Below are 27,216 nucleotides of genomic sequence, written 5' to 3' on the forward strand. Positions count from 1 at the left end.
CAAAAATTACACCGTTTGGGCTGCGTCTGCAGTACAGAAATACTAGTGCTTTCAGATTCATTTAAGGCTCTTCTAACACTACTGTGCTTCAGAAATGTATACCATGCTTAAAGATCCTGAACAAACAAACCCCAAAAAATTAATAATCTCATTTTGGAGGCTGAGAAACAGTCTCCCTTTTGAATATATTTTCTTTGCTGTGTTGTGCCTTTCAGCCTGTCATACTTTTCATTTATGCCACACATACTAAGAAAGCACCATGATCATGCTAAATGTATCATTCCATTTGAATAAAAGGACAATTTCTAAATACTCTCTGCACAGCTTTGCAGGACACTACTAATGCTTCACCTTTCTCCTGCTTCCCATTGATTACAAAACAGGTCTGGTAGGGATCACTTGCCTTAGGCATCCAACTTCCAAGCAGTCTGCTCTATTTAATAACTACAGCAGAAAGGCAACAAAGGCTATCTTCCCTCCATATTATTCTAGAATAGTTTTGGTTGGAAGAGACCTTAAGCATCATCCAACCATCCTGTTACAGGAAGGCACACCAGACAAAGTCACTCTACACAAAACTTGCTCAAGCCTCTACCCAACCTGTTTGTATTGTTAGTTTCTCTAGCTGCAGAAAAAGCTGTTTCACAGTTTCAGAGGTAACAGAATATATCTTAAGGCAGCATCTGTAGTGGATCTCACATAACGTATAAAGAGTATGTGCAACATCGTGTTCCCAGCTCTTTGAACTTGATACAGTGAAGAACTTCGCTTCAGTCAAAGCAAAATAGGCAGAAGTGATGCAAGAACAGCATCTTCTAACGTGAAAGCTCAAGAGAACAGCTGTCAGCTTAGTCTTCCTAAAGAAGGCTAAGTAAATTCACCCTTTCATAACACTTAATGCACATCTATGATATAAAGGATTTTTAATTTCACGTCTGAGTAACTAATTACAGCCCTGTCTAAAACTGTGTGTACATGTGTTTATCATCCCTGTTCAATGTCACTTCTTACCTCTAAAGCATTATGCACTTTTTCCTTACTCGAAGTATTTCTCTTGAAGTTATTTGTGAAGTTCACTGATTCACTCCAATTGTTGTATCCTCCACCATACAATAGACTGTCGTTGGGTAGCAAAGTCTCTGCCCAGAGACGACAAACATTATCCTTGCAGCAGGTCAGGAGTACATTGCAGACAGCACCACTAGTGAAAACAAAATGAAATGTGTAAAGAAGCTGCTTACCATCACATAGCACCAAACTAAAGCAACAGGAAAAAACTTTTCCATTATCAGTTTCAAAATTACACCAAGATACTAAGGAAAGAAAAATTTAAAAATACAGTTTTTGAACAAATTATGTATGAAAGACTTTCAGATCTATTCAGGTACCTGAATATAAATTACCTCAAACTTTATTACGCAGCTGTGCAGCACCAAACCACGGATTTCAATTTACAGAATATGGTTTTCTTTTAGAAGTCCTTCAGATGAAAATCATAATTCTGGATAACTGTTCTCAATTCACCAGGTCTTATTGTTACATAGTACTTATAAAATGACATTCAAAACAAAGAAACCAATGTACATGAATACAACAGCAAATTTAAAACTATAGACTTTTCTTAATTACTATTTTTCCAAATGCAATGTGTTATACTTATTTTAAAAATCTTATTAACCTAAATTACAGTATTGAAAAAAACCTATTCAGATCATCAGGTTTTCCAGTTCATGTCAGTTCACAATTTAGTTCTAGCTACGACTTAAAAACTAAGCAAGGAATTAAAGAAGGAAAAACTAGGTGAAGGAATTATACAAACACACACAATAAATATACTAGGTGTGCAAAGTCAATTATTAACTGAAGGAAACTGCACAACTTGTGTGACTCTTGACAGTACAGCTGGAAAGACTACAGATCGACATTTTTGGGGCAATTTACAAACCTCAGGTTACTATAAGTACTGACCGTGGCATGAATTTACTGGTCTTCCTCCACGAAAATGTGTTTACTGATCGAGGATGAGACAAATAAACAAATGAAAAATCAACTTCTTGTGCTTGTTTTTCTGGACTTGCACCAGGTGGTGTTATGGCTGATCTCCAGCTGTCTGTATTGTACCATACTTTCACAAGACAATCATCCTAGGGAAAAAAAAAACAGTAATTAAGAATGCTTTGCATTGGAATATGATGTATTTCAGTTATCTCTGGGTATGTCTCCTGGGTTTTCATTATTCTTCTAAGTAAAATATTTTTCTGGTGAGAGAAAGCCAGATCAGTAAACAGAACTTCAAAACCTGATGTTAAAAAAACGTGGTAGCTAAGTTTTCTTTTCATCTCTCTTGCCATTAATAACCTGAATTTTGCTGCTCCTGCTGCCAGTTTTAACCACAAAAATACAAGTTTTACTGGTTTGAACTGGTATTTGTGTTAATATAAATAACTGGATTTTGACGGAAAACCTCTAAAACTGACACACAAAATTAAGCATTAGGAATGCAAGCGAAAGCCAAAGATGGCAACTCAAAAATCAAACTCAGTACTGATCTACCTTCTCTTCTTAGATATACACATACACAATAAAGTGGAAAAATACTGTTCTAGTATCCTCATGCCTTTAAGTAACATGTAAATTAATACAATGCAACAGACACCTGCACTGTGAACACAAAGCAGGGTACAGCAGAGGAGTGTATGCAGGGAGGGCTCCAAAGCTCAACTAGGGAATGATAGTATCCAGCAAGCAGAAGCCTGTGACATCCCTCAGGTCTGCACACTCTAGGGCTGACACAGCTTCCCACACTCTGCTCTCCTGGGATAACACTACTGCCCAGCTATATGGCAGCAGGGCGTGCCCTACTCACACACCATTATCAGGTGTGACCAGGAGGCAGTCTTCTGGGAGATGTGCCCTAGTGGAAGAACTCTGCCTAGTGATGAAGCTCCTGGAGGAGGTGAGTAGATTCAGAAGCATCAGGGAATGCAAGGAAGAGACAGACAACTGGAGCCCCAATTCACCCTCCCACTTCACCCACATGAGCTGACGTGGCTGAGAGCAAGGGGAAGTCCCCAATCCCTTTGCCTGGATGACGTTGATAGCGAAGAGCAGCAAGGTCCTGCCTGACACAGCAGGCACTGCAGGTTCATCTCCCCAGCAACTACCACACCTTGCCAGCTGTCATTACAAAACAGGTACAATGCTTTGCAAGGGGAACTGAATGCTGAGAAAGACGACAGTTCACCTAATTTGGAGAAGGCACCAAAGTTGAGTCAGACTACACCCCACATCAAAACCACTCCAGTAGAGAAAAAAAGCAGGTCACTGTCAAAGGCAACTCACTTCCGAAGGGAGCAGAAGGGTCAATATGCAGACGAGATCCACTTCCTAGGGAAGTCTGCTGCCACCCTGGGGCGAGGGTTAAGATGTTCAGAGGAAGCTTTCTTCCCTAGTACAATCCTTAGCTTACTGTCTGTTATTGATCTTTCAGGTAGGCAGTGATGACAGAGCAACAAGAAGTCCAAAAGAAATGAAAAGACTTCAGGGACTACTGGGTCATGGATCAGGACTAGGGATCAGGAACACAGGTGGTGCTCTCTCTATCCCTCCAGTTGTGGGACTGATGAGAACAAACAGGAAGAGCCAGCAGATCAATACCTGGCTTCAAGACTGGTGTCACCAGCAGGACTTCAGGTTCTTTCCCCATGGGCTGATTTACATGACACTAGGCCTGCTGGCAACAGAATACACCTGTCTGAAAGGGGGAAAAGGACCCTGGCACAAGAGCTAGCAGGGCTCATTAAGAGAGCTTTAAACTAGGTTTGAAGGGGGAGGGCACCAAACTGAATGTGCCAGAAATAAGCCTGAGGCCAGCACATGAATATTTGAGGAAAGATAAGAGAAATATTTGAGGCAAGGTCTTTCAGTCTGCCATTTCAGTGGAGATGGATATTCATTTAGCAACAAAGAAGGAAGGGTTACTGGTTAGGGTTAGGGTTGGGGTTATTATTTTACTACTGGTTGATTAGGAGGCAGTCCTTAAGGGCAAGAAAGTCCAGGAAGGCTGGTCATTCCTCAAGAATGAAGTCTTAACCATAATCAGAATGATTCTGTGATTTGCAAGCTGTTAAGCATTAAGTATGAATGGTATTGAAATACTGCATTAACCTGGGTATGCTTATCATGGGTATCCAGGGTTGGTTTTTTTCCTGACCATCATCTTCTCATAAAAAAATTAAAAGAAACAAGATACAGAAACAAAGAGGTGTTTTAAAAATTCTACAGCTGGTAATCAATTTAGTCATTTATGATAAAAAAAGTCCATTGCTGATTTTCCTACTTAATCAGTAATTTTTCCTATTTAGCTTTGCATGAGCACAATTATAATGCAAATGCAAATATTTTAATGCAAAATAACTCAACAGGATATAAGACATTCCAGTCAAAAACTGGAATGACAAAATACGATATCTAAAATAAGCAAAATAGCAATGGTACATGAGAACTGGTTGCTTTACTATTACAGGGAGTATAGTTTCTCATCAAGAAAGCTCAGCATTTCATTTCACATGCTGGAAACTAGTCAACTGTAATACAGTTTACCTAGAAAAAGAAATCTAGATGATTTTACACATTTGTTACATCTTTGTCTCTTCCTTAAAGACAGCAAATGCCTTAAAAGTTAAGGATGCATACATCTAAACATGCATAACGATCTGAAATGGCAAATTGCATAGGGAAACCAAACACCTACAACTTTAAAAAAATGTTATTCATCTGTTCTCAATGCATAGAAATGAATCACGAAAATACATATGACAACTACATGTTAAATGCAAGTTTTATTTGCAAACTGGACCATCCTTGAATCTTTGTGTTTTAAGCATGTGTTAAGGGACATTATGATCCAAACAGCAACATCAAAGTTCCACACACTACTAGTAAATCAAACACTGTTCTAACCAATCTTTATTGTACGTAGATAGCAATTAATGTTCATGCTTCTGATGCAACCTAGAACAAACTGCACAAGTATTTCATTTTTGAATCTGGAACTCATTCTGTCAAGTTAATTCTGCTCTGGGTTCTGTGACACACCTTTTCATTAGTCTCAGCAACAGCATTAACTGAGTTGACCTTACATTCTAGCATTTTGTTTCCTTCTTAATAATTCTGCAGTCGCTGTTGGGTTCTTTAGTTGGTAGCACAAAGTTGATGTCTACTTGCATCTGTTTATCTGTGTTGAAACTGCTTGTACTGTTAAGTTTTACATATTTTTTTTTTTAAAAAAACAGTAATCTGAAAACATTATTTTCCACAATCTACTTTGAGAATTCCCCAAATTCTCACAAAATGGGTCTGGATATTCTTACCAGAGCTTTTTGACAAATGTCCTGTGACTCTTCCCTCAAATAAAGACAACAGTGTTATTTGTAGAAAACACTACTTATTTCACATCCTTTAACAAGTAATATACATTCTTGTATGGATCCTTGACTTTTCTCTGCTTTGACATTTTAGGATGTTATTCTCTTACAAAACCTGAACAATTAAGTTTTGAAGCATAAATACAAAGTGTGTCAGGAAGTAAAAAGATGTGTCATTTTGATTTGATTTTTTTATATTTGTTTTGCATATTTTGCCAAGAGACTTCATTGCTTTTGCTGATAAACCATTCAGTGCTGAGTACTTCAAATTAATCTGTAAGACTGGACATAAACACTGGCATGAACTGTGTTCAAATACACCCTTGGAGGGAAATGTGAATTCTATATAACCAAATAGGCATGCAGATACATTTACACAAAAAGATATTAAAGTGCTATTTTTGAATAATGGTGCCACAATAACAGCGAAACACTGAATTAATTTCCTCACTGGAAAGATATCCATTAGTGAGTTTATCCACATATCTACCCCCTTCCCTGAAACTCCTCTCTTTCTGGTGTTCTACAATTTGGTACTGATTAAAAATTAGTATTTTAAAACAGTAAGCAGTGAATATTTGTTGTCCCCCACTCCCAAAGCCTTATATACCAAAATATAAAGATGCACAGAGGAAATAATAACTGGAAATACATAAAAATAAAAAAATAAATTTTACATTAAAAAGTACCTTTTTTTAAAAAAAGGTGTTCTGTTTTGCTTCTTTGCTTTAATAGTCTATCTGAATCAGTACACAATACTTAGAAATATATACTTACCTTTCCAGCAGTAGCAAAAAACTCCCCGTCTGGTGAGAATTTCATTAACCAAACTTGAGAGGCAGTTCTATGAAATGAATAGAAAGTTCAGAACTTTTTCAGAACTCCAGAAGTTTTTATCCCTTGAGCTCACAAAAGAGATTTAATTCTTACATCAAAGTATCCATTGTACTATGTAAAACAAGCTTTAACAAAGTCCACACAGACTAGGAGGTACATGTGTGTTTAACTGCATGTGGCTGTGGTTAAACAGGAAAAAAAATACCAAAAAGTCATTTCTGGAGGTGCTGCGATGTCAAATATTCCCAAATATAAAGAGAAAACCAGCTGCTAACAGATTAAACTGTATCTAGATATGTTCAACCTCTACAATGATTCATATTTCAAGTTGAATTTCTCATGTTCCTGCTTATCTAAAAGACACTTCCACTTCTCATACTCCCAGCAGTGGTAACTCAAGAAAACAAAAACTCAAAAAGAAAAAAAAAACACCCTCAAAAAAAAAAAAAATGTAGCTAAGAAGTATCTCAAAGTACCTGTTACATTAACAGTCACACTGTTTTAAGATGCCAAAAAAAATAATCTAAACCTAAATACAAATCTTTCTTTCAGTTTTTTACTTTCATGTGGCTTCTTTCACAGGTTTTAAAGACCTGACCTATTGCCTAAAGTGACGGGCTTATTAAAGACAAAAACATGCAAGAATTAAATTGTGCAGCACAAGTACCATGCACATTTTCATCAATGAGTTTTAGACACATATAACAAAGACCTAACTTTCAGAAAGGATTAGCCATCAGGTCAACAAAAGCATGATGCATTTAGTGTGTGCAGTAACAACAGCAAGCCAATTACAGAAGCTGTGCACCAAAGAAAGTCAAATTCCACCCAGGTCTAAGCAACATTCTCTTAGTAAGGTGTCCTGGTTTGGGCCAGGATAAAAGTAATTTTCTGTCTTGTACTTTTGCTTTCAGCTAAGTTTCTTTTAAGTAGCTGCACTTGCCAAAATTAACAGCAAGTTTCTCAGTCAGTGTCTGTTTCTGGGACTGATAACACTGGATGTTTATAGTTACTGCTAGAAACTGATGTGCAGAACCAAGGACACTGCTCAGCTCTGAGGAACAGAGCTTGCCCTCCAGAAGGAGAAAAAGGAGTAAAGAGATCACACCTGCAGCCCTCTTTCAGGGAGGGGTGGGCAAGATAAATGACCAAAATTGACCAAACAGAGTATTCCATCCCATACATGTCATACTCCGTATAAATTTGAGGGACCACAAGGGTCAAACCCCTTCCTTCTTCCCCTTCTTCACCTGTCCCTGTTTGCTTCAGCATCCTGACAGGATTCCATCTGTTCATCTGCCTGAGGTCCTGATCCATGCCAGCCTGAATCTGTGTGTTCCTGCCTCCAGCTCCTGGCTGCTGCTGACCCCAGGAGTCCAGCCTGGACTTTCCCAGGGCTGCCCTGCAGCCTCAGTGGTGATGTGAGAGTTATTGGGGGAAAGGAGGAGGAATGCGGTATCAATTTTCCTGTATATTTGTATATATTTAGTAATATTTTCTTTTTATCATTACTGTTTCATTAAAGCTGTGTAGTTTAGTTTCCAACCCATAAATCTCTCTCACTTATTCTCTCTCCTTTCTTTATCAGGGAGGGGAGGGGGGATTAATAGAGAGCATTTGTCACTCAGTTTAATTGCCAGGCCAGCATTAAACCATGACATAGGGCCAATACAAAGACATCCAGGAACATCTCCTGTGGATATTAAAAATTATTCTGCAAAGTTCTGTTGACTCCTTCTAGGACCTACTAGCTTAGTAGGTCCTAGTAGGACCCTACTACTGAAGGTCGGAGGAAAAGCAGTATCTGTATGATCTTGACTACTGTTACCACAAACCCAGATTTCTAAGGGCACATCCATGGCATTCTATCTACATGCTGAATCCTCTCAGTCAGTTGAGAGATGAAGGTTAAAAGGTGTTTAAATAAATAGAGAAAGTTTTAAACTTCTTTTATTTAGAAAGTTCATTGTATTCACAGGAAATGTTTTCAGTTGCACTTGGATGATCTTGGGATTTTCAACACATCCTTGGTTAAAAGAGAGTACAGAGAAAAAGGAACAACTGAGGGATTAAAAAGGGATTTTTTCAAGGAACTACCCCACCAATTCCAGCTCCTTCATAGTGAATAATTTCAGGTGGGTCCCTACAGCCAGCCACTTTTGGAGATTTTATTAAGGAGGATTCCATAAAGTACACTAGTCCCAAGTGAACAGTGCAGCTCAAGTATTAGAAAAGTCTTCCTATGGCAGGAAGGAATGCAGTGTAAGTTGACTTATAAACTGAAGCACTAAACTTAAACTTTTCTGAAACACAGACACAAAGATTAAAATCAGTGGACATATAAGAAGAGAATACAGAGATTAAAAAAAAACAGAATACATCCATCTGAATTACTATTCCAACTATCCAGAACAAACACATAAAAAGTTAAAAATGTGTGAAAAGGGGGAGAGAAAGAAAAGTGCATTATATCATAGAAGGAAGCTTATTTTCATCAGTCCTGAAAGTACAGAACTTTTCAAATGTGCAGCTTTCATGTTACATCTTGTAAAAAGAACAAAGTCTACTAGGACAGCCTCAATAGCAGCCTTCCCTCAGTATTTTACTAGTGTTCAATTAAATTGAAGCATTGTCTTTAAACAAGTGTCTTACTTGCATTGCCAGATACATCTCCATTCTCCAAGTCCAACATCTCTTCTTTCAGTACTGTCATTGTCAGAAGGTTTTTCCAAAGGAACATTAGACCAAAGCTGAAGACAACTGGAACCAGTCAAAAGACGAGTGCCTAAAACAAATATTTACAATATATCTACAACAATATATCTACAAAACAAGTAGCAAAATACAGACTTCTAGATAGAGAGATAAAAAATTTTGCAAACCTGAAAGTGCAAGAGAAAACATGCCAGATATAACCTTAACACATTTTCTATAGCAAAGTTACTACAGTAGCAGTGTTCCTTTTACACATTCCCCTACATGGGTTTATCTTGAGTTTATCTTGCATGATATTCTCATATATTATAATACATTTTTTAGTATCTACAGTTCAAATTGTGAAAATTATTCTCATATCCAAAGTAGCTATTATCTAAAAGAAATATCTAGAACTACTGTAGACATCCCTCTTCCACAACAATAGCCTACTATTTAAGCCATGTTTTTAAACATTAGATATTACTGAGATTGGGATAAATGTGTGAGACACTACAGACACACCTATTATTTTGGCTCTCCTACAAGTAACAAAAGGCAGATTTCATTCTACTTTGGTGTTCTCTGTCATGCTAGGTCAAAACAAAAATCTCTTCCTTGCCCTAACCTGGTGAAATTTAAGTAATAAATTAGATTCTGTATCAAACAGATAGGTGTTTATTTTGCTCTAGTCATACCTGTGGGATCCCATGTTAGATTATGCGCTATGGCCTCCAGTGAGATTTGAGCATTCTTCTGCCACTGATAATGTAACACCTGAAATTTTAAGTATTCAGACATTGGCATGAAACAACCTCCTTCCCTTCGCTTCCCTCTACCTTTTATTACAGAAACAGCATATCTTCATATGTCTAAAATAAACAACTGCTTATGTAATGAAAATTGATTCACTGATTTTGAAACAAAACAGCTTTCCCTTAATCTAAAAGTAGAAGTTTCTAACCTATTTTAAAAATACAGCTTGAAAAAAAACCAAAACAAAATCAGAATACAAGATTTTTTAAGAGAAAAAAAATTTTTACTTTTAGAAAATGAATATATGAACAACAAAATATATAAATGCACTTAGTGTTTGACATCAGTAGTATTTTTGGATTAAAGTATTTCAATAAGGTCAAGATAACACATCTTTTATTGTTCCCCTGCTTTGTTTTTAATACAGAAAAGAACAGTCAGCTATCATCAGATCTTATATTATTTAATTCATTAAAATAAGCTGAGCATTAAATTCACAAACTGTTTATCTAGTCTGTTTGCATAACATGTTGCAAAGTTTTTAAGCTCTGAATTATAAAAAGAAACTGAAATCATTACTGAAAATAATATTAAGAGCTAAGAGTTTTTCTTAAGCACTAAGATAGGCAGTTTTAAAATAATCATGTCTCACTCAAAAAAAAAAAATAAATCTAACCAATAGATATGAAAGTTGAAATGAAAGTAAATCTATCAGAAGTTTGGTACAAGAAAGAATTACCTGCAGATAAGGATATAAATTATGTATTTCTAAAGCTGGTTGTTCTGTTTTGTTTTGTTGGTTTCTTTGTTTCTTGGCTGTTTTTTTTTTAAGATCCTGAATACTATAGTAAATGAAAGACAATGGCAGTCTTTCAACAACCTAAATATACTGGAAAATATTTTGTAGAGGTCAACAACAAGAATGAAATAACAGAGTATTTCCTCAGTTATAAGTATCTGAAAGCAAAACATGGAAAGTTCTTATTGCTTGCAGTTACTACCCTAACTTTGAAGTTTCAAGATAGGTATGCTGCTTACCAGAACAGAAAAATAGTCATGATTGATTCAACAGCTCCAATAACAAAAAATAGAGAGCAGTATTCTAAAAGCATAAGCATAGGAAGTTACATTTTATCATTGTTTTATTCCACTACTTTCCAATGGTATAAATTATTTTTACATATTCATTCCAAAATACTTAACACATACTACTGGTGGTTTACAAGTACATCAGGAAACATACAACTGTGCTGGTTAGTTTAAAGAAATTAATTCACTATACAGCCCTATAAACAACTAATACAAATAGAGTTCCTAAAACCCTGAAGACAAGGACAGAAGCTCTTTGAGCAACTGTTGTCAAAACTCTTGTCAAATTGACTTTAATTTGACAATAATGCTTCTAATTATGAGAATAATCCTCTCCATGTAAGAAGGATGGCTTCTAGATCATACCACTATCCAGAGATTCTGGCTGCTAATGCACTACATGAGTTTCATCAAAACTAAGCCATACTATCAAGACAACAAATATTCTTCTTATTCACCATTATAACACTGAATTATAAGCATTTAGTAAGGTACTCTAAAAAAGCCACACACCCTCTCACAGATTTGACCAAGAAGCTTCAGTTTCATACACCAAAGTTAAAATAAGAATTGTAAAACGTCTGGACAACAGCTACACCAGACAGTTCAAAAAGGAATTTATACTGTGGTGGCTCTTCTCTCTGGAGAATGGGGTTGTGCACATCATTTGAATTCTGGAATATTTCAGGTACGAGCTGTAGGGTTAAATAAATCAGTAATATGAAGTACAGTAAAATCTATTTTAAAAAAAAAATATTTCAAGTAATTTGTCTCTGCTTTCCTCCTATAATTTTCACTTCCCAGTAATCAACTTATGTCCCAATTTTATTGTAGCATTAGAAGTAGACACCAAAAGAAATATCCAAACAAACAAGAAAAAGTAGTCAGGTTTTATAACGAGGCGAATTAAGGAGTGATGAATTACTTACATCATGATGACTGCTGTTCTGCTTCAAGATGCTTACTGGCTCAAAGATACAAATCACCTTTCCGTAAGAAGCTGCAATCTAAAGCAATTCATATTTATGTGCACATAAACACACATAGAAGAAACAAGCTATAGAACAATAAAGAATAAAATGCAAATTGTTGATTCTACTTTTAACCCTCCTTGGAGATAAATTTTAATCTCATTCTGAATTGCTTCCTGAAGTAATGCTTGATGTTAAAAGCAGTTCTGATTTACTGTATTAGTCAATTTCTAATTTCTATGAAATTTTGTCTCAAACTATTCACAATATTAAAAAAAGTCAGAGTCACTTTAGAACATACATTTTATTCCAATATTGGTCACAACAGCTTTAAGAAAAAAAAACAACACTAAACTTTCTTAAGTTGTTTGTATGTAGATCCATTAACTACACATGTACACGATCTGTACAAATATTGAGATGAATAAACTGATCCTAAAATGCACAGACCCATAGCTTCAAGAGAAACAAACTGAATTAAAGAGAACATACAGTAAAATAATTTTCTACCCGATTAACAACGTTAACATCAGGCTGACCCCAAAATGCCACGAATAATTTTGTCACAGTTGCAAAATGCCCAAAGAAACTTTTTCCTTACATCTCAGACCAGTATTTGCCCTCTGTAATTCTCTTTACCTTACTCTTTTACTTTTATAATTTAACTCTGCACTTCAGCAGCAAGTAGTTTATACAAACCCATAGTGATTATATTTTTTCTGATTTCTGAGTGTGAACAGTTCTTCCATTTTTTTATTGCTTAGTAGTTTTGAAGACAAACTAACATGCCAAAATGCTAAACAAATATTGTCCAGAGCAACTTCTAGCCCTTGAAACTTTCTACAGGCTTCCACAATCACACAGCCACTCAGGCTACTCTTCACTGAGCAGCACGTCACCAAAAAGAATGTAAATTTGCATATTCAATAATTTCCCCAACTACCACAATAAACACTCAGCCATCACCCAAATGTCTATTGTAGTCACAAGTGCAGTTATTAGAAATAAGAGTGCAGAGAAGTTCTAATGAATTATAATAGAGTTTACAGTCATCACAATACACAGTGGTAGTGAGTCCACTCTCAGGTAGCTTGCAAACACCAAGCTCAGGGGTGCAGCTGATTCACTAGAGAGAAGGGAGACCATCCAAATGGACATCAATGAGCTTGAGGAGTAGGCCCATACAAACCTCATTAAGTTTAACACAGATATGAGCAAGGTCATGCACCTGGCTCAAGGCAATCACTGGTAAGTATTTCTACAGACTGAGTGACAAATGGATTGACAACAGCCCTGCAGAGAAGGACATGGGGATACTGGTGGACAGAAAGATGGATATGATTCAGCAGTGTGCCCAGAAAGTCAACTGTAGCCTGGGCTGCATCAAAAGACTAGTAGCCAGTAAGTTGAGGGAGGTGATTCTTCTGCTCTAGTGAGACCCCATCTGTAGTACTACATCCAGCTCTGGTGTCTCCAGATATGGACCTGTTAAAGTGGTCCAGAGAAGGGCTACAAAACCAGTCAAGATGAGCTGAAGTATCTGCTATGAAGATAGGCTGAGAGTTAGGGTTCAGTCTGGAGAGAAGGTTCTGGGAAGACGTTACAGTGGTCTTTTAATAATTACAGGGACTCGTAAGAAAGATGGAGAAAGATTTATCAGGTTTTGTAGTTACAAGACAGAGTAATGGGTTTAAACCAGAAAAGTTGATTTAGATTAGATATAAGGAAGAAATATTTACACAAGGATGGTGAGACATTGGAATAGGCTGCTCAGAGAGCTTGTAGTTCCTCCATCCCTGGAAATATTCAAGATTGGGCTGGATGGGGCTTTGAGCAATGTGATCTAGTGACAGATGTCGCTGCCCACAATGGGGAGAAAGGTTCATCTTTAGATGTAATTTCCATTCTACGACTCTAACTCTTCCACCTAAGAATCAGAGAATAAAGTATCAGTCCTTGAGGCAACAACCTTGTCCACCATAACCACTTTGTGAAAAGAAGAATATAACTGGCAGCATCAGGTTTTCATTTTTCTGGTTCCTTCTGAAGGTTCTGCTAAGGCAAGTGGATAACAAAGGGGTGAGGTGTGACAGCCAATATGGCTTCACTAAGGGCAAGTCCTGCCTGACTAATTTGGTGGCCTTTTATGATGGGATCACAGCTTCTGCACAAAGGTAGAGCAATAGATATCATCTACCTGGACCTGAACAAAGAATCCAATACTGTCCCACACAACATTCTAATCTCAACTGGAACTATATGAATTAGAAGAATGGAGCACTCATTGGATAACGAAGTAGTTGGATAGTCACAGCCAAAGAACTGTGATCAGGTGGCTCAGCATTCAAATGGAGATGTGTGATGAGTGGTGTTCCTCAGGGCCAGTGCTATTTAACATCTTTGTTGGTGACAGTGGAATCAAGTGCACCCTCAGCAGGCTTGCTGACAACAAACTGTGTGGTGAAAACATGCTAAAAGGAAGGGATGCCATGCAGAGGGCCCCTGAGAGGCTTGGGAAGTGGCCTTATGCAAACTGCATCAAGTTCAAAAAGGCCATGTGCAAGGTTCTGCTCCTAGGTCAAGGCAATCTCATGCACAAATACAGGTTGGAAGGAGAAAAGATTGAGGACAACCCTGAGGAGAAGGACTTGGAGGGGGTGGTGGACCAGAAACTTAACATGAGCTGTGAATGTGCGCTTGCAGCCCAGAAAGCCAGCCTGGGCTGGATCAAAAGAAGCTAAGCAAGCCAGTCAAGGGAGATGATTCTCCCCCTCTACTCTGCTCTTAGAAGACCCCACCTGGAGTACTGTGTCCAGTTCTGGAGTTCCCAGTGTAAAAAGGACTGAGTCCAGAGGAATGAGTCCATAGGAGAGCCACTAAAATGACTAGAGGGCTGAAGCACCTCTCCTTTGAAGACAAGCTAAGGAAATTGGGGTTGTTCAGCCTGGAGAAGAAAGAGGAAGCTCTGAGGTGGCCTTAAATAGCAACCTTCCAGTTTCTGAAGGGGGCCTACAAGAAAGATGGGGTAGGGATTTTTCCACAGGTGAGAGGAAACAGGGAAATGATTTCAAACTTGAAGAGAGATTCAGGTTAGACATTAGGGAGAAATTCTTTCCTGTGAGGTTAGTAGGACACTGGCACAGGTTGCCCATGGAAGCTGTGGCTGCCCCCTCCCTGGAAGTGTTCAAGGCCAGGTTGGATGGGGCCTTGAGCAACCCGGTCTAGTGGAAGTTGGCCCTGCCCAGGTAGGGGGGTTGGCTCTAGATAATCTGTAAAGTCCCTTCTAACCATAGCCATTCTATGTTCTGTGAGTTTTTGACATTTCAGTATAATCTAAATACTTTCTTCATACACTTAGGGCTTTCCCTACCAGACCTCCATACTTAATAGAAGCCCTCAACATTTTTCTTATTCATCAAAACATCTGTAACTCATACTATGTTACATTACTACTCTGTACCAAACAGCAGAAAACAAAACAATCAAAGCTTCTTTGAAAAAAAAAAAAAAAAAAAAAAAAGTCTTATTTAAAAGTTACTTAGTTAACCAACTTAGTGGTTTTACATGTGAGATCTTCAGTTTGACTATTAGCATGTAAACTAAATGAAATTTTTAATTGGTACCTACATTTTTATTTTGCATCAGTAAATAAGTTTGTTCCATACATTCACAAGACATGACGCCAACAACTTTAATTAAATATTTCAAATTATCTAAAGCTAGAACCACCTTCAACCCTGTTAGATATTTGTACAACCCAAACCATAAAAACAATTTTTGTTCAGATTATCATTAAAAATTTTGGCCTTAATCCTTATGATTGCTACAGGAAATGGAAAGAGGCTTTTAACTTATATTCTGTGGCAGACAATTAAGTATAGTATTTACAAATAAACTGTGGATTAGCAAATTGCCTACAAGCAGAGGCAAGAGAGACTGGATTCACTCAACTAAGATTAAATTGTCCTGCTTGTGAAACTAGTCCTTGCAAATTTAAAGGAGACTTTGTAAGCTAGGTTCATATACATACACATACAAATACACGAAAATGTAAACATACATGTAAATACTTTCTTGGGATAATTAAAAACTCCGATCCATTTTTTCCCCTTGAAGGGGGGGAAGACAAATAATTAAGTCCAAAACTAGAGGAGGAAGAAAAATGATGGTGCCATGTTTCTGCCACCTATGAAAGCCAAAGGTAAGATGGGTCATGTATGAACTTCTAAATTGCTGTTACTTCAAAGTAGCTTCACAAGGCACTAGTTTCCCAATAAACTAGATTTAGAGGGCAAAAAGTGGAAAAAAAAAATCAACCCATTGCTTTCATAACTAGAAAATAACTTTCACAAACGAGCTCTGTCAATCAAAGGGAAAATGACAGAGAGCTTTCCAAAGAAAGCAAAGGCTAGCAGTTATGGAGAAAATGCTTGATAGCAGCTCCCCATAAAGTAAAAGCTATATAATTCATAAACAACAGATTATAATTGAATGCCTTCCAGAAGAGTTCAAAATAGCAAGTAAAATAAGCTGCATTATTTGCATTCTGCTTCTTCCTTTATATTTTAAATGACAAATAAAAATCTGAAAGCAAACTGAAGAGAAATCTATAGACTAATACTGATGAAGAAGCTGTAAGAAGAAATTCCATCCTTGCAGCAGTGAACTGGAAATGTATTGATCAGCCTGGTCAATAAGTAGATTCTTAGGCACTCACTGCTTAGTATTCAGCACTCCGCAAATGCATGTACTCTAATTGCTAACAGCAAACAATAACTTGCAGAATCAAAGTGATCACTATTTAAGAATCAAGAAATCTTCAAAGTTTAGTAAGCTTGATAGCTTGACAGATTCACATGTGTGAATTCATAATTCAAGGACAGTCTGTCATTTAAAATGCTATCATGTAGTCAAGATAAACTCAAATTTGAAGAAAATTTTTATAAGATTAACTGTGGTATGGGATCTGCATGTCTATTTCACTATTTGTTAATTTATGGCCAGTGAACTCAAAAGCCTTTGCAATTAACAACAGTCAATACACACAGGATGTATGCCTACAAGGTACCAGAAACACAGAAGAGAATATTTCTTTATGTTCCTTCACTACTATTATAAGAGTTCATCACTCAAACATCAAAAAGCAGGAATGGAGAGTGGCTGGGGATCATCATCCTTGACTTCACATGTAAACATGAAATCATTTCCACATTGAAGTCTTGTCTCAAGATGGAAATCAGAGTCTAACCAAAGCTCTAATCAACTCACAAGGCTTGTAGTGATGCGCAGAAGGCTTACCTTACCTCCTCACTATAACAGGCTTCAAGAAAGCAACAAAGTAAAAAAAAAAAACCTCTTAACATAAGCCTACATGTAACCAGTTGATACTGACTTGGCTAACAGCCTGATCACACAGTGACATCCCCATGACTAGATGGAGTTATCTGGCTATTTTTTACTGTAATAAAACAGTTACGACAGACTTTGTAAACAGGACCTGAAACCTAACAGTGCCTAAAACACACCATTTCTGATCCAGTTTACCCACGTAAGAAAAAGAAAAGATGAGAATTAAAGAACTCTTACCGAAGAGCAATTTTCAGGGTTTATGAATTGATTGAAAGACATACAATTTTTCTGGATTTTCTGAAAGCAGTTTTTGTGGGACCACTCATCTGCTGCCAGCCACTAACATGTCAAAGCATGTTGATGACACACCCAGTAGTGTGAAGCCATACTGAATTAATTATTTCTTCTTAGCAGCTCCTCTATGCAGCCCTGTGCATGTCTGTTTCATCCTGTGCAATCCTACTTATCATCTGCAATCTCTCATCTATGATTACTATTTCACATTCACTGCGCTGCTTACCACAAAGACATGAAGCAATCAGCCATTTTACTATTCATCTGTGAATTTAACTGTTAACAGCCACACTGTTCAGAAGATGTATGATATTGCTGGAACATTATTAAAAACACTGCTCTACATACCTTCCCCTGTTGCATTGAACAGTCCACACATCCCACTTGAATGTTTCCATGTTTTGCTCCAGGGATTATCTGTAATCTTTCAAAGTCAGTGCCCAATACCACAATATCACATCCGGACGCGTATGCCTAAAAAAAGAGAAAGAAATTTGAACTAGCAATGCTTTAGCCACTTACAGCATAATGATAAGGTATGAAACAGTATAATCCACATATCCTATTCACGTACAACACTATAGACAGAAGTACAGTGGTATTTGCAGAGATCAAATAGATGTACACAAATTAAACCAAGCAACAGAAGTGGCAAATTACTCTTCCTCTATTCCGAGAACTGCATCCCAACAGTTGTGTAACAAGCAAACAGTAGGCAAAAAAGTAGGCAAAAGTAGGCAAAAAGGATGGAGTCAGGAAAACATTAAAAAGAAAAGAAAAAAGCATGAAGAACAAGGTTCAATATGTGTATTCAAGGATCAAAGTCCTAGAAAAAGAAATGCATATCCATTTGGAAGTTAGAGCTAGGAAGCTAACACCAAAATAAAGAGCACAAACAACAGTATTCTGTCGGAGAGTGAGAGAATTATAGAAGTGCCAAAAATGCCATTTTAGTGGGCCAGGATATTCGGGAGAAGAACAGTCTCACAATAAAGTAAAACCACTTTGACTTGGAAAAAAAAGCAGAAAAATTGATGCTCAATTTACAAATTTGAAATCTGATTATCATATTTTCAGGCATTTCATGTGAAACAGTATCTTTACCAAGCCTGGCCTAGACTATCATACCAGTACATACATTAAAAATAAATAAAGTTAAATAAAAATAAAATTGATATTTCGGATCAAAGACTATTTTGTCTGTAAAGGATTCCATGATACTTCACAGAATAATCTTACCTAGAAGAGTCTTTTCACCATTCTCAGAAAATATTTAGCTGTTACTTTCCAACCTGCAGACCGTGAGTCATCCTTAAAACAATTTGGTAATTGAAAATGTTGTTTATAATGCTTCTGCAGATTAAATACAGCCATATGTTTATTTTATTATTGGTCAGATTTAGAGCCCCTTCCTGTTCTGCCCCATCTCCAGCTCCAGGAAGAAGTTCTGACAGTGCAACTCCTTCTGTTAAAAGAGCAACCCTTATTAAAAATTGAGATATTCTACCACAGTCCAACTTAAAATTCGTTCCAAACCAAAAGATTGAGTACTATTTATAGTCCAAATGTTCAAGTTATTATTTGATATTGCAATAACAAGAACTTTGGACATGTTCCTCACATAACTTTTTTTCCTTAGCTAAAAACTATCTCACCTGGTGACTCACTGATTTAGTCCATAGACCAGCAGGGAAATGTTATTCAGAGGTATCATATTTTAAAATTTCCCCAAAGCCATTTTATTGAATATAGTGTTATGTATGGATGCAATTTTAAGAAAAATAAAGTGTCCTAAAGTCCTTCACTTTAAAGAGGTAACATGGATTTACTAAAAATGTCTTTAAAAGGCTGAAGTCCCAAAAACTGTATGAAGACCACCTGCTCTTCTGTATGTTCCTCTAGGCCTCATCACCCTTTAGAGACTTTCTGGATTTTTCTGATTTGTTTCTCTCCATTTCTACCTTCATAGCCAAGCCTGAGATCATATGGCATCACAACATTATAGTATTTCCATCATGGTGGAAATTCCAATTAGCAAATATGACAACACACCACTGGCAGATATCATGAATTTCATACACCAACCACTTTAATGATATCAAAAACTCTTTAAGGTTTAACATATAAAAGAAAATTAGTACCCTTGGCATTTTTCATTGGATAAACTGGCTTTATATTGTAATTGGTCCTTTGGGTCATCTACCATTTTAAGTAGGTCCCTTCCCACTCAAATTATTCTATGATTCTATAATCTGAAGTAACTATCAAACACTACGCACTGGAGTCTTTAGGATGTCCTATATTCAATGCTTTATGAACAAAAATTTAAAATAGTATCAAAACTCAGGCTATCTCCTGTTATGCTGGGCTGTGATGGAGAGCAGTAGCTCAGGTGTGCAAACATTCTACACTTGCAGCTTCCTGAAAATGTGCCCTTTATGAATAGAAACTCTCATCCAAGAGCTACAGATGCTCCTCCCTTTTGCTATGTTTACACATGGCTATTAATTTATGATTAAAACTAATTTATTTCCCAATTTCACATGATTTGAGTTTTTAAAAAAAGATTGTCAAATCAGGGATGAACATTCTGAAGAAAACTTGGGGATTATCTTCTTATCCTAATGGTTCTCAGTTGTAACAATACAAATGCACTCATAAGAATCAAGACTGGGGTGGGTGTGAGAGCACTACCCTTTTAAAATCTTATTCTTGAGAGAAAAACATGGTCATCCCATTCTTACGCTCTGGTAATTCTCCATGTTACCTAAAACCCCCTGACATTTGGGGAAAAAAAGAATAACTTTTGGCATCAGTCTGTTCAGATGGACTTGAATCATACTTGGTCACATTGTCTTCTCAATTCCAATAAACCGCAGTACTGCTGAGTAGCTCTTAAGCCTGTAGAGCTGACCTGTCCTCAAAGACTTAGAAAGGAAAAAAAAAGAAAAAAACCCACAACAGAAAAAAACTCATAATATTTTCAAAGCAATTCCAAATATAACTACAGTCAAGTAGAAGGATCATGAATTGAAGGTTATTTTTGACATTTTGTCAATGACTGCCTGCAGGAGAACCACAGTTTCAAAGATAAATGGCAAGCAATGCAGAAGGGAAGGAAATTATGTATCTCCCATTTCAATGAACGTGTCTGAACAGAAGCTGTGTGGCAAATGAAACTGCAACGGGCTCCCTTTTTATACTGTTGCCTGTTATCACACTCCCATTACATCTAACAAAGACCAGACACTGGGAGAGAAGCTTGAGTGCTCCCCTCCCCCTAAGGTGTCCTTCCTTTGTTTCTTTGCTGGCCCCACTGTAGTTGGTCCATTCACAGCCTCTGTTCAGAGAAGTTACATTCCCATACACACTCTCTGAAACCCAGACTCCAGTTTTGAATGCGGTTTCTAAGCAGCAGTACCCTAGAAAGATGGTTTTCTAAGACAAGAACTCAAAGCTAACCACTGAACTAATTTTACACTTACCATTTTTTCACCTCAGAAAAATGTATGACATTTTAGTGCAGTGTAATGAAGGTCAGTACTCAGAAATAAGGGTTACTTTCTATACCCCATATCTCTCAGATTAAATGAAAATTAATTCTGCCCAACTTTATCTTTTTATGACAAAACCTCTACACAAGAGTTAGCATGTCACTTTTTTTTTTATTTGGACAGAAGCTACTGAGATCCCATTGTTATAAGGTATGGAAACTGTGGGGGAAAAAAAAAAAAAAAAAAAAAAAAGGTAATACAAGTATTCTATTACATGTAAGGGAAGAAGCCATTTGAGTATAAGCATTTCTTGTATCTCTGCTCCTGCCTACATGACCTGGCCCTTGGTAAGGGGAGGGAAGTACACAAAACGCTGCCATACAATTCAGCTAGGAACTAATTAGTAAATACATATTACTATTAAATAATTGAATCCCAACATGCCTTTTAAAAGCAGACAGAGCCTCTAAGATTTTTTTGGCAAGGCATAAAAAACATTTACCTTAACAATGTTCTAGAATATTTACAAGAAAGCTGTCTTTGCACAAGGAGACAACCAGATAACATATTATTATGTTCTTGGAATGTTTAGTAAACAATGCTTTGTTCTTCTGTTAAACAAATAAACAAGATAGAACTAGTTTGAACTGCATGAACATGGATTTCTCTAGCTGTTGACATAGCAAAACAACCATTTCAAGCCTGTGAAAATGTGATTTTGCATGCAATACTGGGTTTTCTTGCACACAGTTTCTGTCCATCCTTTAGATCAAATGTCAGCTCTAATTCCTAAAACACTATTTACTTGGAGATTAATAGATATTTTAACAATAACCATGCTTTAGAAGCATGTCCATTTTAACAGAATACACTATAGCCAATTATATGAACACTTCTAATTTATTTCTAAACTGAAAGCCTGATATATATATACATGTCTTATGAACAAAGAACAGTACTGTAAAATTACTGCTTTTAAAAGAAAAGCAAGTGAGCAGGAATCTTGCCCTCTTACACAGCACAGCACCTCTAAAGTAATTATTTCCCTTGTACACGACCCTCTTGATACATTATTTTATGTGCTGACACACAGTAAGTTTTTGCTACTGCTCTATGAGCACTGACACACTATCTTGCACAATGTGCACAGACTTTATTTAACCTACATCTCTTACATGAAGGGCACCAGTACACCAACTGTAATTGCTAGCTATTATCCGCAGGCGAATGCAGCTCTATGTGTGCACATACATGCATTTTATAAAGTATACAAACACATATAAATTATATAATATATATAAACACATACAAATACATACAGGGTGAACATACAGACTAGGATAGTAATGCAGAACTCCGTCCTGGGCTCAAGGTCATACAGAACCACCCAGCTGAGGCAGACCAAGGGACTGCAATTAATAGCTCACAATAAGTTCTTTGGAAATGTTCTCTCCCTGCTATAGCTATACTGGAAGCTTACCCAGTACAACAACTCACATTATCTTTTACTTCTTGTGTTCTGCACCAGGTTCAATTATTGTACTGGAAGTAATTCTCAAGCCACAACTAGCTGATTTTTATCACTGATGGCTCTCAAGAGTCCTTATGTCCCTTGCATATGACCTGAAGCAGGTCCCAAAGGTCATGACACCACAACTCAAAATCAAACTAACCAAGTAAAAAGATTTTATCAAAATTCTGTAACAGCTAAATGATAGTTCTATTGTAGGTTTGAAAGTGGAAGTTTACAATAGGTATATGTGAGCTTTACAACCACAATGCCCTAAGGAAGATTAAATTCCCATGGCTTTGTTGTTTTTTTTTTTTAAATAAAATAAAATAAAATCTATTCCAAGGAAAAGCATTATAGACTAGGAAAAAGAATTTCTTACCAAAAAAACAGGAAAATTAATCTGTATTAATTACATCAGATACTTGTCTCTTCTGCTGGACTGAGCCCATAAACAATGCACATTCTTAATCTGCAAGGCCTAAATACTAATTTGCTAATGTACTAATGTTACTAATACAACACAAATAAACAAAGGTGGATTTCCTTGTGTCTCACTTCTTGTATTTCCCTAAAACTCCTCTTGGCCTCTCTTTCAATAAAAAATTTACAACAAAGTTTATTCTTATAAAAATTAAAGCCAAAACTTATAGGCAAATAAATCCATTATGTGGATGATACTGAATTAACTTCTGTATCCTCCTTTGTACATAATGGTAAAAATCAAAAAACTCAGGAACCTTGAATGATATGGTGCCTTGCTGAATTACCCCTTAAAAAAAATAATTTATACACATGCAGCTATAAATTTGCCCCAGTCTTTTTAGCTCTCCACTCCCAGTACTCCCAGTAGCCGAAGTATTGCATTTAAGTATCTTATTTTTAAAAACTAATTATTTCCTTGGGAAGATCAACTCAATTTAAGAAATACCCTTTCATCATCCTTGGAAAATAAAAACAACTTCCTAATCTATCAAAAGTACTTGAACTAATACACATCTTTAGACAGCAAACTGATTGGCCATGCAATTAGAATCAAATCCAACTCACACTGCAGTTTTCATTGAAGTGTATAGGTTTTGTCCTATTTTCATTATTAAGATTAATTTATGATATTTTTTAAAGATTAACTCAGTTAAAAAACCAATCCAGATGGAGAAAATATCTCCATGAAATATTCTGGCTAGACTGAAATAAATCATGCCATTTATCTTTCTTTACTACACTTTTCACCCTATAAAAATTGTTCTTTCAAGTCTTCCATCCCCAGTCCTGGGACTCATGTTTGCAATGGTACTACTGCTTAGTGATTTTTTTCCTCTCTTCTAATACTTGGGAGAAAATAAAATAAACAAGCTGGGAGAAAATAAAAAGAAAAAAAATTATAGAGCAGAACTGTATAAGCAAAAATGCACAACCAATCACAAAAATTGTATCAGCACTGGCTAGCCAATAACTTAAATACAACTTGAGTAATACCTAAGACAGCAATATCACATGTGATCAACACTATGAAAATGATTTATTTACTCAGACAGTTCAGGTCTGCCAAAAATGAAAGTAAAGGATGTACTCCATTGTAGACAAATACATGTAAAATAGAAAAAATCAATTTCAGAGAAGCACACAGAGAGTAAATAGTTAAATTCTGACTTATGAGGGCTGAGTTCTCATTCTTTTAGCATACCATATGCTATTACCACCCATTCTCAGCAGATAACAGGCATGTTTTTATGATATCTTGATGCTTATGAGCCTTTTTCTATATATAAATAAAAGACATGCCAAAAACTCTTCATCAGTGTTCTCTCTAAGGAAGCTCATGCTCCACTTGACACTTCACATCCTAAAAAAAGGACAGAACAACAAATCTACACCATTAAGACAAGTATCTCAAATACCATCTTAAACCAGAACTGCACACGTTCAAAAAGATGCATACAATTCTGTGTCACTTTTTACAAGTTTCACCATTTATGAGAAGAATCACATTTTTAGCTTAAAGTGGTAAAGCATTTCAACTTAAATGTTTAGTACAGCATATCAGATTATACTCTGGGCCATAGTGTATGCAGGGGGAAAGAAAAAAAAAATCAAACAAGGTATTAGAGACAAAGTTCTCGTCAGTCAAAGGCAACTCAGTCCACCTGTACAGTACATAACCCTCAAATATCAACTGCTATTTGACTGCAAATATCAACTGCCACAAAAACTGGCAGCACAGAAATTTGTTGAGACATGTTTTTTTTTCCATTTCTAAAACATCATTCAACAATATTTACACTTACTAATGTTTATACAATGATTTCAGATATGTGAAAGCAACTGTCCGTTTTTATTGCTGTATTTTCTATAGGTTAAGGCTTTTCCTTCTTTATTTCAAAAAATGGAGAAATTACCTTTAGTACATTTCTATTCTTAGCCCTTCTGAGCAATCTTGTGGACTTAACATAGCACTATGAGTAACAAAACCAATACAAATAAACTAATAATAAAACAACAAAACAAATAACCAAAAAAACCCAAAACCATAATAGCAAGGAAAAAGCCTTGAAACAGTAATTTCCTTCTGTTAGTAGTATTAAACTGAAGAAATCCATTAATAACCTGAGGAAATGGGCAAGAGTAACTATAGGATACACTGTTACTATATTTGTAGCAACAGTTTGTAAAAAGAGACCATAAAAACAGTTACTGAAAATTGGACTTCCCTATGATTCCTTTCTCCCTAGAGAAAGATTCTTACACTTGTTATCCACTGGGGAGTTCTCACACTTTTGATAAGTTAGGCCGCAAGAGGCAAGAGAGTGCTTCCGTAACACTGATAACTCCAAACATTTCCCTCATAAAAGAACAAAAAGGGGAAACACGAGGCAGTGCTTTGAAAGCTTATCAGCGTTACTCTGTAAAGCAAATCTCCTTGTCTCTTACCAAACAGTTTCTCACCACTGGAGGATCTTTAATATTTCTGGATATGTAAAATCCAGAAAATTGAAATTTCACGTGCCAGTTGCTGCAGTTTAAGAAGTCTTCCAACGTGCATTTATTTACAGAATTCATATTTTGGCAAACAAGCACACCACTAGACAAGGCTGTACATAAGCAGCATCCTTTGCAGAGCCAGCCTAACTCTGGGGAAGCATCTCTGGGGTGTTTCACCCTGAAGCCCATCTCTCCAGCACTGGCAGAGCACTGCTGCCGCAGAGGGAAGCTACAAGTAGTCAGACAAACGTAACTGTGTGCAGCACTCGGGAGAGAAAAAAAAAAAAAAAAAAAAAGTATCTTAATTCTTGCTTTTCCGACCATTCTAGCCTTATCAAAGTCAAAACGACACTATGCTGTAATGAGGGATAGTCAGAAAAGGCAAGGTTAAAAATACCCAAACGTGGTTCACTAAGAAACTTTGCAATCTTACTTCACTCCTCTTCAGCCCAAGAGGGAAGGCAATAAGGGTGCACTTGGGAGGGAGCGTGTGAATAAAAACTCAGAAAAGTCTGCTTACAAAACAGAAGTGAAAGGGAGGAAAACAAATACCAATAAAAGGCTCCAGCCTTTACTAAATACTGCTGTGGGTTGTTGTTGGTTTCTTTTTTTTTTCCCCTCCTCTCCAAGTACAACCATCAACAGGGAGCTCAAAAAAGCTTTTCAAATCTAAGACACGGGATTTCTAGATCGTTTTCAACTATGACCACTACGAATTTTCATTTACTTGTCTGAATGCGAGTCCTGAAATTCCCTTCCACAGCAGGTCGCACGTATCGGCTGACGTTTATGTAATCTTTTATCAAAGCCACCATGTTCCTGCGTTACCAAACCCCCAAACAGCGGCATGGGGTTGCCGCAGATCCCGGGCTCGCCCCGCGTCCCTTCCACCCCTGCCCGCCTGGACAGGCCGCTCCTCCCGCCCACCCCCGGCGCTGACCGCACCTGCGGGCTCAGAAACCGCCGCCGCTACGGGAAAGTTTCTCACGCCTCCCCCGCCCACCTCCCCGCCACTCCGGGCAGGTGTGCCGCAGATCCTTCGCGGAACCCTTCCCCCGGCAGCGGGCACCGCCGCCACCGGGCATCGACCTCAGCGGGGTCGGGCCGCCCCGCTCCGGTGTCCTCCTGACGCCGCCGCGCCTGACGCTGCCGGCTGAAGCGATGGGGAGCAGGGGGCAGAGGGGCGCGGGCCGGGCGGAGGAGCCCAGGCCCCGGCGGAGGGCTCACCGTGAAGGGCTGATCGTGGAGGCTCCCCACGGAGAAGCAGTTGTCCCCGGGGTTCACAGCCCCCGTCAGCACCTGGTGCAGGTTCATGACGAAAGGGCGCCGTCGGCCGCCCACCTCCCGCCGCTCGGCCGCCCCTTATCCCGCGGGTGCCGGCGGAGGCAGTGGCACATCCCGCGGGGCGGGGCGGGGCGGGGCAGAGCCGCGCCGGGCGGGCGGGCGGGCGGGAGGGGCGCGGAGCCGCGGGGTGCCTTACACCCGCCTGGCCGCCAACCCCGTCCCTGCCGCTGCCACAGCTCTCGCGAGAGCGCGCCTCGGAGGCCTCAGTGCGCGGCACCGCCCCGCCCCCCGCGGCACCACGCGTGCGCACGCAGACACGGGAGGTGGCGAGGGCGGGAGGGGAGGTGCGGCGAGTCACTGCTGCGGGTATGCGGGGCGCTGCGCATGTGCGGTCACCGGGCCAGGGGCTTGGTGAGGGTCTGGGCGGGCGACTGACAGAGCAATGGTGAGGGTGTATCCCAGTGATGAGTTTAACTTGATTATTGGAAGAGCTTTGAAAAGTGCTGCCTCGGCCCGGTGGCCAGGGAAGC

At 38.0% G+C, this 27,216-nt stretch overlaps 1 protein-coding gene across 1 annotated transcript in view; it reads right to left on the minus strand.

The window, feature by feature from the left end:
• Nucleotides 1-26,775, minus strand: part of DMXL1 (Dmx like 1) — an 87,796-nt gene extending 61,021 nt beyond the window's left edge. Inside the window, exons 1-8 of the mRNA XM_030466930.1 lie at nucleotides 26,630-26,775; nucleotides 17,765-17,890; nucleotides 11,732-11,809; nucleotides 9,656-9,734; nucleotides 8,916-9,048; nucleotides 6,204-6,270; nucleotides 1,969-2,144; nucleotides 1,012-1,201 (exon numbers count right to left, since the gene is read on the minus strand). Coding sequence (XP_030322790.1) covers nucleotides 1,012-1,201; nucleotides 1,969-2,144; nucleotides 6,204-6,270; nucleotides 8,916-9,048; nucleotides 9,656-9,734; nucleotides 11,732-11,809; nucleotides 17,765-17,890; nucleotides 26,630-26,716 — 936 coding nt within the window. The 5' untranslated portion in view covers nucleotides 26,717-26,775. The remainder of the gene's footprint in view (nucleotides 1-1,011; nucleotides 1,202-1,968; nucleotides 2,145-6,203; nucleotides 6,271-8,915; nucleotides 9,049-9,655; nucleotides 9,735-11,731; nucleotides 11,810-17,764; nucleotides 17,891-26,629) is intronic.
• Nucleotides 26,776-27,216: the final 441 nt, after the last annotated feature.

The sequence above is a fragment of the Calypte anna genome, chromosome Z, assembly GCF_003957555.1.
Source record: "Calypte anna isolate BGI_N300 chromosome Z, bCalAnn1_v1.p, whole genome shotgun sequence".
Taxonomy (NCBI): domain Eukaryota; kingdom Metazoa; phylum Chordata; class Aves; order Apodiformes; family Trochilidae; genus Calypte; species Calypte anna.